We start from the raw sequence: 19980 nt of genomic DNA on the forward strand, positions 1-19980 counted from the left end.
TGCTTGTCCATTTTAGTTCACTGATTCCCAGGATGTCGATGTTCAATCTTGCCATCTCACATTTGACCACCTCCAGCTTACCTTGATTCATTGATCTTACATTCCAGGTTCCTAAACAATATTGTTCTTTACAGCATCAGATTTTCTTTTCACCACCAGACACATCCACAGCTGAGTGTCCTTTCGGCTTTGGCCCAGCCGCTTCACTCTTTCTGGTGCTACTTGGAAATACCCTCTGCTCTTCCCCAGTAGTATATTGGACACCTTCTGACCTGAGGGGCTCATCTTCTGGCGTCATCTCTTTTAGCCTTGTGATACGTTCCATGGGGTTTTCTTGGCAAGAATACTGGAGTGGGTTGCCATTTCCTTCTCCAGTGGACCACATTTTGTCAGAACTCTCCACCATGACCTGTCCGTCTTGGGTGGCCCTGCACGGCATAGCTTATGGCTTCACTGAGTTACGCAAGCCCCTTCGCCACAACAGGGCAGTGATCCGTGAAGGGGTCAGATGCAGTATACCTCTGAATATTATATGCCGCGTGGGGGTACTACAGGAATGAGGGCTGTTGCCTTCAAACCCTGTTCCCAGAGACATCTATCTGTCCCCTGGTGGAAACAGGATGTTGGAGAGTAGACAGTCATTTGGTCCGATCCATCAGGGCTCTTCTTATGTTCTCGAGTTACCGTCCTTCTCAAGTTGGCTGCTGTGCCCCTCCACTGGGGAAAGGAGGCCAAATTCCCCACACAGACACACACATGGACATGAATAGCTGTCGCTAGACACAGATCCCTTCTTTAAAAACCAACACACAAAACACCCATTGTCCTCAGGGTCCCCGGCTTGGTTTCCGCTCCTGTTCTAAATGCCGACTCCCCGGCTGCAAACAATTGACACTGGCCCACGGCTCTGTGTGTGCGTGAGTTAGTGGACTGGCGTCTGTTACAAAGGTTTCTGGGATCTTTCCCTCCCTTTATTGAGTCTCTCCTTCAGCATCCATCCTCCCTAGCACAGTCGCTGGGTGCTTGACGTGCTGAATGGACATCCGTTAACTAGAATGGCTGACAGGGGAGGTGGAGGAAGCAGCCGTTTGGACACTTAGCCCCTGCTTTCATTACCAGGGTCAGCTCCAGCGAGGCCTGAGTCGAATGCCCTCCAATAGGCAGTGGTGTAGTGGGGGCAGGGCTCCCAGGGTCAAAGTCCCGGGACTTTTTTTAGTAGCAGGGACGCTGTGGTCATCTGCCACCCCCTCAGAATTCCCTGTTTCCTCCAAGCTCAGCTGCAATTCTTCACAGTCGCCGTGAAAATGGATTTCCCTAGCAACAATATATAGGCCCCTGTTGCAATGCAAAGTATTTGGGGGCAGCTTGGTTTTGAATTCAGAGGTTTGGAGGTGCCGTTTAAATTCCCCCAAATGGCGCTGAAGTTGTGTCATCATGCGATTGTCTGAGTGTTTTCGTCCCTTTCGACTGGTGTCGGTTACTGTAAGCTGCCCTGTGAGAGGAAATGCCCTCAAAACAGGCATGCAGAACTTCAAGCCAGGGGCCTAATCCAACCTAGTCCCGATCCGGCCCTCCAGGGTTGACCACATGGCCCCGCCCCGTTTCCTCCAACTGACAACTGTTTGTTGGTTTCTCCCTTTCGTGCCATTCCCCCCCCCCATTCCAAAAGGTTCATTTCTGTCAGCATGAGCTTTCAGGTAAAATATGTGAAACAGATAAAAATCTATTAAATAAATAAAATGAAAATGGCATATCCCGGCCACCCCGGGGCGGGCAGGCCAAGAATGGCATTGGGACCAGTGGGCTCTGCTAGGGCGAGCAACTGCTGAGGATGTCAGAGGCTGAGGCCGGGCCTGACTAGCCTACCTTACAGGGTTGTTGTAAGGATGGCCAGATCGTGCACATGAAGGGGACTGTTCTAAAGCGCGATATCACCCGCTAATGCACTACAGTGAGACGCAAGGTTGCTTGAAGTAGCAGTAGCTGCTGCCTACCAAGGATGTAACTAGCAAAAGCACATTATAAACTCCCAGCAGGGCCCAGAAGATAAAGGATTTGATTACTTTGCTTCTTGGTCATTATGTGGTTTACTGATATGATTGTAACCCCCTGCCACCCCTCTTCCTCCTCCCGGTGCATGGTGGATCACTTTGTACACACACACACACGTTCACGCACGCACACGAACCAACTTTGAGCCTTTTTGGAGTGGGGGATTCTGGGTTGATTCCTCATGGCAAATGCTGCCCTCTACTGGCTTGTGTAAGTTAAAAATGAGAATGTGGAGCGATATGACGCAATCCTGTGCAAATTTGGACAGAAAAAAAGTCTACAACTCCAGCATTCCCCAGCCAGCATTCCCCATTCCCAGCATTCCCCGTGGTTGGCTGGGGAATGCTGGGAATTGTAGGACGTTTCCTATCTAAACATGGATTCTGCCCTCGGAGGTATGCCTATTTCATCTACGTCCTGATCTTTCCCCCCAAGGAGCACAGAACTGTGTACAGGGGTCTTAACCCCCTCCCCAGTTTATCATCACAACAATCCTGTGAATGAGACTCAGCAGGAGTGGGGAGACAGGGTGGCCAAGTGTCCTACTTTACAGAGGGCAGTCCTCTATTTTGGAGAGCTGGCAGAGAACATGCTCTATTTGAAGGGGTCCCCCATTTGAAGAGGGATCCCGTTCAAGTTTGGTTTAAAGAACCATAAGGAGGCAGAGCAGAACACTGGCCTTGAAGAGGCCAATCCACAGTTAGCAGCACTTGGACAACAGACCGAACAGGTAGGCACACGGGTTACCTCGTCCAGAGGTTGTCAACCTTTCATATCTTTCGTCCGACCGGACACTCTGTCAAAGAACCTGGGTCCCACCACAATAGAAACTGCAAGCCCACTTTTACCGAGAAGGACATTTATATGTTTGCAGGCATTCTGTTATTATATTTATCATTTTTGGAAAGTTTTAGGGACATGAAAAAATTGCGGTAGTATTGTTGGGAGTAAGTTTTCTTGCTATGTGGCTTTAAAACATAAACAAACAAAAATAATTATTCCATTAGTAGTTGAAAAAGTTACTACTAGCATGCCGAAAGGTCACAGATGGCTAATCCGTGGCAGGTAGGGTCAGCAGGAGACGGCCCGTCACCCTTACAGGTGAACATGGGGACTGATGGAGAGCAAATTCATTGTAACGGTTATGAAAACCCCATGTCCCACCTAGACTTCTTCTGCATCTTACCGGAGTTACATGCACCTCACCATAGTCAGTCAATGAGATGTTTTGTATTTCTATTTAAAGTAGAGTTACTGTTTCAAAATTGGCACCTATAAATATAAATTTTTACATGCAAATCTTATGCAAATTGGCATCCTCTTTTGCCCTCTTTTTTGGCATGGTGGAAGCGGCCACCCTACACGACAAGCTTTCTAGCTGAGCGGGGATTTGAAGCTGGCCGTCTCAACGGTTTGAGGCCTACATGCTATCTGTTATGCCAGAGTTTGTGCAGCAAATGTTGCAAGACTCTCTGTTCTATAATAATCACTCGTTATGGCCAAATGAAAGCGAACAGCCAGGGAACACCTGGTGACGATGCTTTAGAAACTGGGGACGGGGGATTTGATGAGGTGTCAAGGTAATTTCTCAGGGCTCGTCAGCCTCCTTAAGGAGAGGAAGGCCAGGATCTCTTCTTGGTCATCCCAGAGTGCAGGACACGGAATCATGGGCTCAAGTGACAGGAAGCCAGATTCCAGCTGAACATCAGGGAAAACTTCCTGACTGTTACAGCAAGATGACAATGGAACCCATTACCTGGGGAGGTGGTGGGCTCTCCCACACAGGAGGCATTCAAGATGAGGCTGGACAGTCACCTGTCAGGGATGCTCTGACTTGGATTCCTGCATTGAGCAGGGGGTTGGACTCAATGGTCTTTTAGGCCCCTTCCAACCCTACTATACTATGATTCTAAGTCACTGTATGCTTTCACTTGGCCCATTATCTTCTTCCAAGAGGATAACGTGCAGCACGTGCAGCAACTAAGAGATGATCATCTCAAGAGAACTGAAGCTGTTGTAACCATTTGGTCCACATTATGGTCCAGGAAAGAAAATGTTGATCCTTGATAATGCAAGGGTCACGGCCAGAACATCCACATTCTGTTAATCTTTCTTCTTCTTCTGGTTCCCCCTGCCTTTTTTTTCTTTTCTTTTAGGGTCATGATGTTTGAAGGAAAAGCCAATGAAAGCACCCCAAAGCCATCAGGCCCACCTCCGGAGAGAGAAATCTCCAGCCTTCCTTGAAAGGGAGAGAAGCCCCTCACAGCTAAACCTGCCCTTTTCACAACACTCCCCAAGACCGTAACCAGGGTGTTCCTGCTTTTGTTGCTTTTATACCGGACATTCTTAGAAAGCAATAAACTAACCTGCTTTAGCAAAAGGAATGACAAGGGAAGTTCCAGGGACTTTACCCGGAGGAGTCCCTAGGTAGCCATTTTTTTAAAAAATTAACTGTCTCCATAGCCAGCTCTGTCTGTCTGTCTGTCTCTCTCAAAGGCTTGGGTCTGTAGTAAAATATGAAAATGTGAAACCAAAAGCAAAATCCCACAAGGCGCTTTCCTGACGTCAAACATCAGGATTGGTTTTCCGAGGGAATCTCCACCCTTGCTACCAAACTGTGGGAACTCACAAGGCCGAATCTCCAGCCAACTTGAGCGTCGTCCAGCCAGTGCTAATAAAGTGGCCTCAGAAGGCCTCATCAGGTGCCATTTTGAATGCCAGTGTGCCTTTCCCAGCAATGCTCCTCCTGCAATCACGAAAAGCTTCTCTCGGTTTTCAGCTACCCTCTCCTGACTTCTGTCTCCTTTCCCATTGTGCTTGCCTGCGCCTTTTGAAAACACAGGATTCTGCAACCCATCGTAGGTACCTTTCACCTAGCTCTTTCTGTTCAGTGGGGCATTCGAGATAATCCCTGCTATGGGATGCCTCTTCAGTGCAGGTCATTTGAAGTGCAGATTGCCGGTGTACTTGGAGGCAAAGAGGGATGGGAGGAAAACAGAATTCGAACTCCAGGCCTTATTTTATTGGCAACCACCTATGTTTGTAATATGACTGGTTTCCAGAATTTTATCCACATATCTTTCTGTGGTCTGCTGTAAAAGCCTAGGACTCTACCCAGCATTGAGTCTCCCTCTTGATCTCACATGCTGAGGGCATTTCTACATGAGGCTTTTATTCCACACTTTTACTGAGGCGTCTGCATCTGGATTCTTTGCGGGATTAAGCTTGGCTCCTTTACATGTCCTTTTTTTCCCGGGGGGGGGGGGTCTTTCTCTGTTTCTCTGTATGTTTCATTATACAACCACTGGATGGCGCTGTAGTATAGCAGAATTGCACAATTATACCAGACTTTCATTCTGCCATTTCTGAATAACAGCAGACTTTCCTCATTAGGAAAAAAAAAAAAAAAGGTTGCAAAGCAGGGGAGAGGCCCTGGAGGATGACAACGTCATGTAAAGGACCCGCAAACTACCGTAAGTGAGCAATCACGAGCGCACAATAAAAGCCTCTTGTAGAAAGGTTCTGAGTGCAGAGGAAGAGCAACCATCCATACACCCGAAGATGGCTCAGCGAGCAGGGATACGGAACCTCTTTCAGAGAAACTTGTTGCTGGGGCGGGGGGAGCATATTCCAGTGGTGGGTGGGGCAAAAAAAATACTAAAATTCCAGCATGTTTTGGCTTAAAGCTCTTACTGCAAGTAACGCAGCCTCAGGAAAGGGATTTCAACCTTTTAGAGAGGGGGGAGAAACCAACACAAAAGCCGGGAAACCACCAAAAAAGTGGTGGTTAGAGAAAAGAGGGTGGAGCCAGGAGAAGGAGGCGTGGCCATCTGCTGCTTTGTTGGGTCTTGTTAGCAACTGGCCTCTACCAGAGGCTCTTTGCAACGCACTGCAGCAGGACTAACGTCCATACAGGTTAATAAAGCCGATGAGTTCCTTTCCCTTTCTTCATACTCAAAGGCGCTCAAAGTCTGAAGCTTTGGTCCTACAAGCAATCATTTCCATGGGTGCTTAATTTATTTGTGTGTTGACTACAGCGGTTGTCACTGCTCGCCAGATTCCTTTTCCTTGTGTTCCTCTGCGGTTGTTGCTGTTGTTTCCATCTCGCGCTTGTAAATCCATGATTTTAAATAAAAATTGCAATCCGGTCGCTCCGTTTAATGCTCCTGTTTGTATATCGGAATCCTTTGGACTGTGCTGAAAGGAGATGTGGCAGATGAGGTCGAAGCGTGGGTGGGTGGAAATTAACCCAAGGTACTATATTTATTGAGAACTAGAGAGGGGACCCTTGCCACGGTGTCCTTCCTGGGAGGCAAGGGAGACAGCCTCCCAGTTGTCCTCTGTCCACTGGGAACAATTCTGTCCGTTTTCAGAAGACACTCAACCAAATTGTACGTTTATTTTTCTTTTTTTAATTTATTTATTACATTTCTATACCACCGCATAGCTGAAGCTCTCTGAGCAAAACAAAAGTTTTACAAAAGTTAAAACATTAAAATGCAATATACAGCGTTTAAAAGCCATTTACATAAAAGCTTAAGGACGGTATATACAAACAACATATAACTAAAAACAACTTTGAACTAAAAGCAATTAAAAAAAAACCAACAATAAAACAACACAGCTTAAAACAACAGAATAATGGAGCCTTTAATGCCTGCTTTAAAACTTTCAAAGAGGCCCAGCAGGCTCATTTCAGCTGGTTGGTCATTCCACAACTGAGAGGGCGGCAAAGGAAAAGGTCTTTTGGCTCTCTCTATGGCTTCTATTTCTACAAAACAACTGTAGCATGCACGCACGCACGCACACATCTCTCTCTCTCTCTCTCTCTCTCCCCCTTGCTGCTTATGAGTGGATGGAGTTGCAGATACCAATTTTGGCTATGTGCGCGCACATGCACGCATGCACATTATGGACAAAACCCTTCCCAACCCATTGTGTCCTTTCTATTAGCTACGGCCAGTGATCCCCAAATATGAAGATATCATTAAAATATAAAGAGGTACCCATGCTATTTTGGGTATGTGCGCGCACATGCACGCATGCACATTATGGACAAAACCCTTCCCAACCCATTGTGTCCTTTCTATTAGCTACGGCCAGTGATCCCCAAATATGAAGATATCATTAAAATATAAAGAGGTACCCATCCTATTTTGGGTATGTGCGCGCACATGCACGCATGCACATTATGGACAAAACCCTTCCCAACCCATTGTGTCCTTTCTATTAGCTACGGCCAGTGATCCCCAAATATGAAGATATCATTAAAATATAAAGAGGTACCCATCCTATTTTGGGTATGTGCGCGCACATGCACGCATGCACATTATGGACAAAACCCTTCCCAACCCATTGTGTCCTTTCTATTAGCTACGGCCAGTGATCCCCAAATATGAAGATATCATTAAAATATAAAGAGGTACCCATCCTATTTTGGGTATGTGCGCGCACATGCATGCATGCACATTATGGACAAAACCCTTCCCAACCCATTGTGTCCTTTCTATTAGCTACGGCCAGTGATCCCCAAATATGAAGATATCATTAAAATATAAAGAGGTACCCATGCTATTTTGGGTATGTGCGCGCACATGCACGCATGCACATTATGGACAAAACCCTTCCCAACCCATTGTGTCCTTTCTATTAGCTACGGCCAGTGATCCCCAAATATGAAGATATCATTAAAATATAAAGAGGTACCCATCCTATTTTGGGTATGTGCGCGCACATGCACGCATGCACATTATGGACAAAACCCTTCCCAACCCATTGTGTCCTTTCTATTAGCTACGGCCAGTGATCCCCAAATATGAAGATATCATTAAAATATAAAGAGGTACCCATCCTATTTTGGGTATGTGCGCGCACATGCACGCATGCACATTATGGACAAAACCCTTCCCAACCCATTGTGTCCTTTCTATTAGCTACGGCCAGTGATCCCCAAATATGAAGATATCATTAAAATATAAAGAGGTACCCATCCTATTTTGGGCTGTAAGTTCCATGGGGCAGAGACCTCTCTTCTTGCACTTTATAAAGCACCGTGCACACTGGTGGTGCCGTATAAATAATATTTATTTGTTAGTATTAACATTTATATACTGCCTTATCTGCCAAAAGCCACCACCTTTTAAAAGGCTAGATTGAAAATATGTGTCTTTATGCCCTTTATAAAGGTTTGGGGGGGGGGGGTGCAGTTGTATTTCTTGAGGGAGCACATGCCATAGTTTGGGGGCAACGCAGGAGAAAGCCTTTTCATGCGTGCCTGACAAATGGTCCTCTGTGGGTAATGGTGCTTGCAAAAGGGTCTCTGCTGCAGATCTTAGTACTCCAGCAGGCTCAAAGCAAGAGAGGCAGTCCCTTACATAGCCAGATCCTAAGCCAATAATAACAACAACAACGCGAAGAATGGATGCTATTTTGTCCCATTTAGGCTCAGCCGTTAATTCATCAAGTGGCCTTAGGCAAGCCACTAGACTCGGTCTCAGTCTCCTCTCCTCCGCACAATAAAGGGTTAGCCCCACCGGCCTACCCTACAGAGCTGTTGTAAAGACTACCGAGATCAATTACCCTCCATAAAACACTTTTTTTTTTACTTATTATGGACAGAGAGCTGCCTAAATATTTTAACAGGTTATAAGGGTTATGATTAGGCCCCACATCTGTGAAATTCTGTACTGCCCAAACCTCACAGAGCTCCATCCATTGGGGCAGCCATTAACAGCACAATGGCATGCACGTTTACTCCGAAGTACGTGGCCCTGTATTCACTGGGGTAGAAGTCCCACATAAGTGTGTACAGGTTTGCAGCCTTGGAAATATATATATATATATATATATATATATATATATAAAATCATTTCACACTAAAGAAGACCTGAATTAGCATGTCAGTGACTATCTTTGTTACCTTTTGGTACAGGGTGGGGGGACTGGGGGACCTTGTGTCTCCCCAGATGTTTTAGCCTACAATTCCCATCAGCCCTAGCCAGCACAGGAAAGGGTGGGGGGTGATGGGAGTTGTAGGCGAAGACATCTGGAGGGCCATAAGCTGCCCACCCCTGTTTGGGGGGGGGGGGACCTGCTACTGCACAATCACAGCAGCCGCTGTCAGCTCCACGGGGCAGGGACCTGCCCTCTTGAACTCTTCTAAAGCACTACGCGCACACGGATGGCGCTATTCATGATACAAAAATAAATAGCAGCATTCATGCCAAAGTTCCGAATTCCTCCATTGTTTTCTATGGGCAGCTCTTGCTTCCGCTCCAGGGAGGAGTCTAAGGAAACCCGGAAGGCGAGCGATCCGTACTAGTCTAATTTTCTAAGTCTGTGCTTCCCTCCTTTTTCCCGTCTCCATGGTTCCTGCCACGGAAAAGACAATCCAGGCCTAGAGCTACACAGGAAGCGGAAGTGTCCGCGTGTGGCGTTTTTATTTTCCTTCCCTCGCTCGGGGGAAAGACCGTCATTTCCGTTGGTTTGTTCCGGGCGCCGGCTGGGCTGAGGGGACGGAGCCCGCTCAGCGCCTGGCCCAGGCAGCGGCCTGAGAACAGGCTTCCTCCTCCGGGCCTGCGCCTTATTGAAAGGCCTCGAGAAACTCCCTCGCCCTCCCACGGCCCTCTTCCATAGAGTGTTCGACGATGGAAACGAGGGGGAGCCGCGCCTAGAGCGTCGCCGGAAGCGGAAGCGTCCGCTGTCGATTTCATTCCCCCTCGCCAGGGAAGAAGAGGCGGGGATGTGATTAGTGGCTGCGCGTGCTTCGTCTGTCAGTGACGCCGGCGGGGAAGGTGCCGGGTCGGCGGCGGCGGCGGGATGGGCGACGACATGGACGTGATTCCCGAGCGGGAGATGAAGGTGAGTCGCGGGGGGGAAACCTGAGGAGGACCGGGGGGGGGGGCTGGCACTCAACTGGGGGCAACGGGAGGGGGTCCGACGGGGGGGGGTCCTGAGCTATTGGGGGGGATCCAGTGTGGGGTAGTGCTGGACTGGGGAGACCCGGGCTCAAGTCCCCACCAGGCCTTCATGCTCCCTGGGTGACTTTAGGACCCTGACCCTCAGGCTGGCCTACCTCACAGGGCTGTTGTGAGGATGAAAGAGGGAAGGAGGGGGGCCGCGTGAGCCGCCTTGGCCACTTACTGACCCTCAGGCTAACCTACCTCACAGGGGTGTTGTGAGGGTAAAGTGAAGGAGCAGGGCCAGGTAAGCCACCTTAGCCAGCCCCTGACTCGCAACCTAACGGACCTGACAGGCTTGTTGTGAGGATAAAATGGAGAGGAGGATGGGGACCGGGCAAGCTGCCTTGGGTTCCTTGCAAGAGGAAAAAAGGTGGAATATAAATGTAACAAATAAATAAACTACGAAAATAAAATTCACCGATGAGAACGTAAGAAGAGCCACGCCAGAACAGACTGGGACTACATTTTCTCCAGCTTTCTGTTCACAAAGTGGCTAAGCAGCCGCCTTAGGCAGGACATGAGTGCAACAGCACCCTCCCACTCACGTTTCCCAGCAACTGGTGTGCATTGGCGTATTACCTATGATACTCGAGGTAGCATATAGCCATCGGGACTAGTAGCCATTGATAGCCTTCTCCTCCATGAATTTGTCTGATTTTATTTTAAAGCCATCCAAATTGGTGGCCATCTTGTGGTAGCGAATTCCATAGTTTAACTCTGCGCTGTGTGAAGAAGTCCTTCTTTTGATCTGTCCTGCATCTCCCACCAATCCACTTCACAGGATGACCCCTTTGGGTTCCAGTATGGGAAAGGGAGGAAAATGTCTCCCTGTCCACTTTCTTTTCCTCGTGCATAATTTTGTACAGCTGTACAGCTCTTTTCTATGAACCTTTCTTCATAAGGGAGATTCTCCAGCCCTTGATCATTTCAGTTGCCTTTTCTGTCTTTTTTCAGCTCCACAATATCCTTGTTTTAGTTGCAGTAACCCAGCCTGTACACAGTGTTACAAGTGTGCTGCTCACACCACAGATTTGTATAAGGGCAGTATGACCTTGGCAGTGTTATGTTTGATTCTTTTCCTAACTATGCCTAACATGAGGTTTGCCTTTTTCACAGCAGCTGCTGAGAGTTACTGACTCTCAGCCTTACCTTTTGAGGGTTGTTTTGATGATAAAATGGAGAGGAGAAGGAGGAGGACCATGTGGGGAAAAGACAGGATATAAATGTGACAAATAAATAAACACATCTTTAGATATTTGTAACCATTCCCAGAAGGTAGCCATGTTAAGTCTATTGTAGTGAAAAACCCCTTGGGGTGGAAAAAAGTCCTACAACTCCCAGCGTTCCCCAGCTGGGGAGTGCTGGGAGTTGTAGGACTCTTTTCAGTCTAAACTTGCATAGAATTGCACCCTTAAAGACTTTTGTGGCCCCTTAAAGACTAACACATTTATTCTAGCTTAAGCCAGCTGCAGATGATAGTTGGGTTTGTAGTCCAATGCATCTGGAGTGTGACAAGGAAGGCTGGTCTAAAAAACACACAGGCAAGGCACCGGGTCGTTTTGTTTATTGAGAGGAAAAAATACAAATGATAGCCACCTTCCAACTGTGATCACATGATAATACAGAGGGAACAATTCACCATAAAGTTCTCCTACGCAAGCCTTTTTCATTAAAATAACAAAGATCCTTGTGGCACTTTAAAGACTAACAAATTTATCCTGACAGTAACTTGTGTGGATTACAGCCACTTCATTAGATGCTTGGCTTATCATAGAGACTTTTAGATTTATATGTAGTACACTGTGGGGGTGGGGTGTGTAGATTGTAAACAGAGGGAAATTAAATGCGGAAAGTACTGACAGTGACACTCACAATAACTATTTTATCATGTCAGTACTTTCTATTTTTTATATAAACCTGAAACTCCATAATACTCCATGCATCTAATGAAGTGGGCTATAGGCTGTGAAAGTTTATGCCAGAATCAGCTTGTTAATCTAAAGTGCCTCTTGGCCCTTTGTTTTTAAATATTTGATTAACTTGCACAAGAGTTGCTTTTAAAAAAGGGAGTCAGTGTGTGGTATAATGCAACAGTGGGAAGAAGTTAAATCGGAATCTACTGGTACATTCCAGGGCATTGTTCTGCAGACCTGCAAGAGTTTCTGACTCTCAGTTGTTTAACAGCATTAAGAAGGTTCTCTCCCCTTTCTATATTAGGAAGAAAACTGAGGTATGGGGGGAAACAAGTGTGGATTTTGTGTGAAGAAGCTGAAAGCTCAGTTCTGATACTGAAAACAAATTCTTGGTCTGCACTGTGTGTTCAGAGGCAACCTGGTCCTTAATTCTACTTGGTGTATGTCTGCCCTGAGCCACTTTTTTGCATCTGATTCCAGTTGGTGGACTGTGAGGTTCTAATAAACAAACAAAAAAACCCTTTGTCTGCCCAGCTCAGGCATAGTGATCAGAACCTGCCCTCCAGATGTGTTGGACTGCAGTACCCATCGTCCCAGACAACATAGGGAAGGGTGGATAAGATTGTCAGACTAGGACTGTGGAGACCCAGGTTCAAATCCCAGCTCATCTGTGAAGCACATTAGATAACCTTGGTTAGTTCAAACAAGCCAGGGTTACGATCCCAGCTTGTTTGAACTAACAACAGTTTAAGCTAACCATACTTCCTCCAGATCCAGATGTAACAGAGAGCTCGGGTAGGTTTAACAGTAGAAGTGAATGCTTCCAATCTCATTCTCCATAGCTGGGGCAGAGGAGGAGTGAGCCATCAACCCTGAGGCTTGTTCACATAGCGATCCCCAACCTGGTGTTGTCCAGACTTTTTTGGGGACTACAGCTCCCAGCATTCCTGACCATTGGACATGCTGGCTGGGGCTTCTGGGAGTTGAAGTCCAAAATATCTGGAGGGCACCAGATTGGGGAAGGCTGCATTAAATTATTGTTTACTTTGAGCATCCAAACCAGCCCTATTAATTAAGGCATTACAGTGACTTTAGAAACAAGGTTGTGGTTAAGAGGTTGGTATTTGTGGTGTATTTAGAACCAAACAAGCTTCAGTGCATTTAGACTCCACCTGCACAGAACAGATTTTTACAGCTATGGGTGTGCTCACAGGATTTTCAGTTCAGAGCACTGAAGAAAGTACGGATCTTCGACGCCCCCGATGAGCTCCCCAAAGAGCGTTCCAGTCTCCTTGCCGTTTCCAACAAATATGGATTAGTGTTTGCTGGTTCCGCAGCTGGGCTGCAGATCTTTCAGACAAAAAACCTTCTAATGCAAATTCAAGCCGGCGATTCTCCAAATAAAATAGGTAAGTTTTGTGTCTTTCTCCCACATTTCTTTAAGCTTTAGCTGTAGAGCCATGTCTGTTAGCGTTAAGGTGAAGGTCGTTTGTTCTGCCTGGAGCAGTATTTTGTCTGTCCATCACAAGCTTTAGGGCAGCAAGACTCAATTGCGAATTGTATTTTTACAGATTTGGGCTAGCATAATGTATTGGGTAAGAGACTGAGCTACAAATCCTGAAGTTCAACTCACACCTCAGTCCTTAAGGGTTGGATCCAGATTTAAGTTGGATCAACTGCATGGGCAGAAGTGAATTTCCCCATCCCCTCCTTCCCATGGCAGCCCCACCAGCCTCCTGAAAATGCTACAGAAAGTCAAGAGACCCTGTTTAATGTGGTGAGGTGTGGGGGTTCCCCAAACATTGGCAGAGGGACCTTCTGCAAGTAGAGCCCTTCCTCTCAAGTAAGGGAGATCTTGGATCCAGCCTCAGGAACATTGTATGAAAATGACTTTGCTGGATCAGATGGAGGTCCACTTCGCCCAGTGTCGAGTTCCCAACAGAGATCAGCCAATTGCTTTCAGGAAATCCACAAGCATGGCATGAATGCAGCACCGTTGCCTGCTGTTTGCTCCCCACCATCCAGTATTCACCTTGACGGCTGCATGTTGCCTTGGCCCTGGACCAAGAACCCGCAGAGACGGAGTTCTGCACCAGCAGCTCTAAGGAGTCCCTGGTCCCTGTCCAGTAGGGCCTTCTGATTTGAATCCTGTACCTAGTCTGCTAAAAATCCTGAGGGGGTTTCACTGCCCTCTGAGGACTAGTCCTTGAACTCTTCCAGTGAACAGCGAGGCCCTAGGAGCATTATTATTATTAATTGCATTTCTATACTGCCCCATAGCCGAAGCTCTCTGGGCAGTTTACAAAGATTAAAAACCATTAAAATACATTATACAAAGTGTAAAACCATGTACAGAAAACATATAAAGAGACAGGACACACACAGATAACATCTCGAAAAACAATTTGAAAGTTATATTTATTTAAGTAAAGTATTTTTTTCTCACTCCTGGAACAGCTTACATATAATCACTAAAACAAGACCGCCCCTACCTGCAGGGTTACAATCTAAAAAGACATGACACACAAGGAAAAACGGTTGGGGAGGGAAGAAGGGGGGATATTAAATCTTTCTGCAGAGCTGGTAGAACAGCCCCACTTCCTCCTCTCCTCTCTCTCAACTCAGCTTTCTGGAATGGCTGGTGGTGGTGACAGTTGAAGGAGAGGTATAGCCTTCACTGCGGTGGTCTTCAGTGGGGCTGGTGGAATAGCCTCACTTCCCCCTTCCAGATTTCCCAGCTGGCCCCCACTCAGCCTCCCCCCTGCCCCGCCCCACCGAAGAAGCCATCAACTGCAGGAAATTGCGCTAGCCCATTAAGAAAGCCAGACGCAGCTCTTAAGGGGGTGGAGCTCCCAGAAGGACTCTATTCCCCGGTCTGTAAAAACCTTGGCAGTTGTTCCAGGCCAGTGCCAGTAACTCCTCTCTTGCCTGAGCTCCACAGTCGCTAGCCACAGCCCTGAATTCAAGCCAGGCATCTGTGAGCCAGTACCTGCAGGACCGTCCAGGTCTTTGAACCTGCTCCACTCCAGGTCAGCGCCACTTAGCTGCCTTACCTTGTGCCTTCTCCCCGAGCCACTGCCTTGGTAGGATGGCGGGATCTCCAGTGGAGCAAGGCACATATTACTGCTGATGGCTTTCTTCGCAGTCCTGTGCCCACTTAACCTTTGACACCCACACTCTTGTACACAGACTCAGATCTCACTTGTCATTCCATAGACCCCAAATTGCTATGTTAGTATATTGCAGCCTTCCCCAACCTGGTGCCCTCCTGTTGTGTGTTGGACTACAACTCCCAGCGTACTGGCTGGGCATGCTGGCAGTTGTAGTCCAACACATCATGATTCCAACAAACAGACTTAAGGCGCAGCCCTATGCATGTTTAGACCGAGAAAAGGCCTACAACGCCCAGTGTGCTGGGAGTTGTAGGCCCTTTCTCTGTCTAAACATGCATAGGATTGCACCCTTAAAAACTTAAATCCAACACAGTGACTTAAAAACTGCAGGTTTCCAGCTGTATTCTAAAGAGCTGCTTGTATTTTCCCCCTTGTTTCCCTCGTTTTATTTCTAAAGTGGAGAATGTCCAGAGCCTTTTTGTTCCCACAAAGTTTCGTGTGCATCACCTGGCGCTCAGCTGCGATAACCTGACACTCTCCGTCTGCATGGCCTCAAGCGAAGTTGGATCCTTCATTGGCTTTTTCGATGTCCGGACGTTTGTGAATCAGGTAAGACCAGCTTGACCCAACCCTCACCCCCACAGTGTGCTTCACAGTTCCTGTCCTGAAAGTTCAGCACCCTGAAGTATAGCCGCTTCCTTGTTAACTTTGCAGCCGATGAGGCCTGCTGTGCTGCCAGCTGAAAAAAAATAACTTTTTCATTTCCAAAAGATGCAGGTCAAGACTGCCAAGAACTATTGACATGCAAAGGCTCCCGGAGAGAGCACATGAAAACCAGATACTGGTTCTGGCCAAACATAGTTTTTTCTGCCGCTCTTTTAGAGTACGTGATGGGGACAGGGATCTCTATCCTTTAACCTGTCTGTGCTCTGTCTGCTCTGTCTGTGCTCTGTCTGTGCTCTGGTAACCTCTAAGTTAGATTACTGCAATGCGCTGCACATAGGGCTGCCTTTGAAAACAGTTCAGAAGCTGCAGCTCATGCAAAATGCAGTGGCCAGATTGATAACTGGGACTAGAAGGTCCGCACATATAATACTGACTCTGACCCCCTTGCGCTGGCTGCCTACATGCTTCTGAGCTCACTTCAAGGTGCTGGTTTTAACCTATAAAGCCCTACACGGCTTGGGACCACAATACCTGAGGGAGTGCCTCTCCGGACACGAACCTACGCTCAACATCTAAGGTCCTCCTGTGGGTTCCTCCTCTGAGGGAAGCTCAGAAGGTGGCAATGAGGGAGAGGGTCTTCTCAGTGGTGGCCCCCCATCTGTGAAATGAGCTCCCCGATGAGGTCTGCCTGGTGCCAACAGTGTTATCTTTTCGGTGCCAGGTTAAGACCTATTTCTTTTCCCAGGCATTTGGCAGCATGGGATGAGTTTTAATCGGGCCTGGATGTGTCTTTAATTATCACTGACTGTTTGACGTTGTTTTTAGTTATATGCTGTTTGTGTATGTTATCTGTGTGCTTTTATGTAAATGGCTTTTAAACTTTGCATGTTGTCTTTTAATGATTTAACTTCTGTAAAACACCCAGAGAGCTTCAGCTATGGGGTGGTTTAGAAACAACAACAACAATAATAGAGTAGGAAAGCAAAGAAGAAAGGGAGAGAAAGAGGGGAGGGTGAAGTTAGATAGGCAGATATAATAAAGCAGCCTTCTCCAACCTGTGGCCCTCTGCAAGTGTTGAACTACAGTTATGCTGGCTGGGGAATGCTGGGAGTTATAGTCCAACACTTCTGGAGAGCCCCAGGTTAGGGCAGGCTAAACTAAAGGTAAAAGTAAGCCATGAGAGAGAGAGAAATGCTGCGGTCAGAGTTGACAGTACCGAGATGGGCCAGTGGCTGACCTGGCACGAGGGAGTCGAGCATAGCTGATGGGAATGGCCCATCTTTCAGGGGCAGCGCATAGCTGTGCATGCAAATGGCTCCAGGTTCAATCTTCAGTTACAAATAGTGGTACAGTATTTCTTTTTAGCATTCCGAGAAGCTCCAGTTGGGTTACGTGCTTGGCTTTACCAATAAACGGTGGTTTGTTGTTACGGGAATGAGCTTCAGCAAGCGCCAGGCTCATGCATCCCTGCCCCCACCCCTCCCCAGCTCAGCCACAAAGCTGAGCTCAGAAGCTTTTGTTTCCATTTCTGATTAACCTTACATCCAGACCCTAAACTGTGGTTAGTCTTAACTATGGTTAGTTGAAACAAGCCAGCTTCATAAACCATGGTTATTGATGCAGCCACTTGTTTTCTAAAGAGCTGAGGCTGGGGAAAATATGTCTTTGTTTGAGACCTTGGAGAATCCATGTCTGAAATAGCTGGGCCAATAGTTTGATTCTATATGAGGCCGGCGCAGATGTTTGCATGTAACAACAAACTGGAAACTTCTTGTTGACAGGAGTATGTATTTCCTTCTAACAGGCTAAGCAGCAAAAACGGCCATTTGCCTATCAGAAGATGGCTGGGGCACTGGTCAGTGACCTGAAGTGGAACCCTGTGAACACCTCCATGTTGGCCGTCTGTTTGACAGACGGAAGCGTCTCCGTCCTGCAGGTGGCAGACTCTGTGAAGGTGTATGCCACACTCCCTGCTTCAGTGGCTGTTACGTCAGGTCGGTAGCACGCCTTTGGTTTGGGGTAGAAATTCCCCGGTTTCATTTGCTGAATCACGAGCCGTTTTACCTGTGTTCAGGTATACACTTCAGAGTAAGCGTGCATGCACCAGATGTGTAAGACCATAAGAAGAGGTCTGCTGGATCAGACCAAGAATCTATCTAGCCCAGCATTCTGTTCACACAGTGGCCAACCAGCTGCCCACAAGAAACCCGCAAGCAGGACAGGGGTGCAACAGCACCCTCCCACCCATCTTCCCCAGCAACTGGTGTGTTCAGGCACGCTGCCTCTGATTCTGGAGGTAGCACATAGCTATCAGGACTATTAGCCACTGATGGCCTTCTCCTCCATGAATTTGTCTAACCCTTTTTAAAGCCATCCAAATGGGTGGCCATCACTACGTCTTGTGCTGGCGAATTCCATAGCTGAGCTCTGCACTGTGTGAAGAAGTCCTTTTATCTATCCTGAACCTCCCACCCATCAGCTTCATGGGAGGACCCCCTTGGCTTCTGGTATTATGAGAGAGAGAGAAAAATGTTATGCACTTTCTCCTCTTTACTGCTGCATGAAACAGGAAACTCTGGTTGAGCCTTTCCCTTAAGATGAGCTGCACCTGCTTGCTCCCCCACGCAAGTCCAGGCACAGGGACAGGGCAGCATGGCTCTTCTTACGTAGTGTGATGGGGAGAAGGAGGCTTAGCTTGGTGACAAAGCACCTGCTTTGCTTGCAGAGAGTCCCGAGTTCAATCCCCAGCGTCTCCCTGCAGGGGTGGGAAAGGCCCCTGTCTGAAACCCCAGCGTGCCAGTCCAGGTGTTTTGGCCCACAGTTCTCATCCCTCACCCTTGGCCAGGGCTGATGGGAGTTGTAGGCCAAAACATCTGGAGGGCCACAAGTTGCCCAGACAATACTCCGCTAGATTGCTCGGAATAACGCAACTTGCTGTGTTCCTTCTCTGGGGTGGGGAGAGGCATTCAGGATCAGGGCTATTCTGGGGGCCAGAGGGAAAACCTTCAGGGGTCTGACTTGACCCCTGGTTCTCCCAGTGGCCACACGTGGGCCATAAGGTTCCATCGCAACAGCGGAACTCACTTTCCACAGCAACTTCATTTATTTATTTATTGCATTTATGTCCCACCTTTTTTCCTCCAAGGACGCCAAGGTGGCATACATAACCCTCCTCTCCGTTTCATCCTCACAACAACAATCCTGTGAGGGAGGTTGGGCTGAGAGTCTGTGGCTGGCCCAAAGTCACCCAGTGAGCTTCCATGGCCGAGGGGGGACTGGAACCCGGATCTCCCAGTACAACACTCTCACCACTACACCACGCTGGCTCTCCTCACAGGGGAGTTGCTCCAGCCCCTCAATCATTTTAGTTGCCCTTTTCTGCACTTTTTCCAACTCCACAATATCTTTGTTTAGGTGTGGTGGCCAGAGCTGTGCACAGTTTTCCCAGTGTGGTCGCACCATAGATTTGTATACGAGGTGTACGGTCTCGGCAGTTTTATTTTCGATGCCTTTCCTAATTGTGCCTAAGGTGGATCTCCCGGCTCTCAGTCCAACACTCTAGCTGCTACACCACACTGGCTCTCAGTGAATCCAGTGAAGCTTGAATCCAGTGTTTGGTTAATATTCATAACGGAAATCAAAGCTATTTGCCAAACCACACTGGCCGGTTTGTTGTTGCTTCTCTTTCTGCTGCTGCCATTAATGAAGCCTGCTTGTTTTTCCCTCAGTGTGCTGGAGTCCCAAAGGAAAGCAGCTGGCTGTGGGAAAACAGAACGGGACGCTGGTCCAGTACCTACCTGTAAGTTCTGCAAAACAGTGTTTTCATTTTTTGCCTACAACCTTCGTCTCCCCCTTTCTCTTGTTTCCTGCCTTCTGCCTCACCTCCCAACTCAGGTTTAAGAAGACAGAGCCTTAAGCCTACTTGATTGAGTTGTAAATGTTTGAGTCACCTTTTAGCCCAAATAGCCCCCCCCACCCCACCCTGACATTTTACAGTGAAAACTTTTAATAGCATTTTGAAAACTTTGCATATGCTCGGTGGACATGCGGGCAGTAGCAGTCCCAACACATCTGGAGGACACCAGGCTGGGGTAGACCGTAGTGAGTGAGATGGTCTGATGTGGTGTAAGTCAATTTCACACATTCATCTGAAGTGCTCTGGACACTTTAAAGCGCTCGCTTAAATGCGGTGTTATTACATCTGGGCTGAAGTGTTGCATTGTAGAACAGGGTGCTTCTTTTTTAAATGAACTTGAGACTATTCTAAGCACCCTC

At 47.6% G+C, this 19980-nt stretch overlaps 2 protein-coding genes across 4 annotated transcripts in view; both read left to right on the plus strand.

The window, feature by feature from the left end:
- AIF1L (allograft inflammatory factor 1 like) overlaps positions 1 to 6211 on the plus strand; it is a 39336-nt gene extending 33125 nt beyond the window's left edge. The window contains exon 6 of the mRNA XM_084820599.1: positions 4209 to 6211. Coding sequence (XP_084676725.1) covers positions 4209 to 4296 — 88 coding nt within the window. The 3' untranslated portion in view covers positions 4297 to 6211. The remainder of the gene's footprint in view (positions 1 to 4208) is intronic.
- A 3558-nt stretch (positions 6212 to 9769) lies between these two features.
- Positions 9770 to 19980, plus strand: part of NUP214 (nucleoporin 214) — a 97772-nt gene continuing 87561 nt past the window's right edge. For all 3 annotated transcript variants that reach the window (XM_084820813.1, XM_084820811.1, XM_084820812.1), the window contains exons 1-5: positions 9770 to 9912; positions 13140 to 13335; positions 15497 to 15648; positions 17510 to 17699; positions 19434 to 19504. In XM_084820813.1, the coding sequence (XP_084676939.1) occupies positions 9871 to 9912; positions 13140 to 13335; positions 15497 to 15648; positions 17510 to 17699; positions 19434 to 19504 (651 nt within the window). In that variant the 5' untranslated portion in view covers positions 9770 to 9870. The remainder of the gene's footprint in view (positions 9913 to 13139; positions 13336 to 15496; positions 15649 to 17509; positions 17700 to 19433; positions 19505 to 19980) is intronic.

This window comes from Heloderma suspectum, chromosome 14 (genome assembly GCF_057233095.1).
Source record: "Heloderma suspectum isolate Gila_16-S chromosome 14, 16-S_ref, whole genome shotgun sequence".
In the NCBI taxonomy this organism is placed as follows: domain Eukaryota; kingdom Metazoa; phylum Chordata; class Lepidosauria; order Squamata; family Helodermatidae; genus Heloderma; species Heloderma suspectum.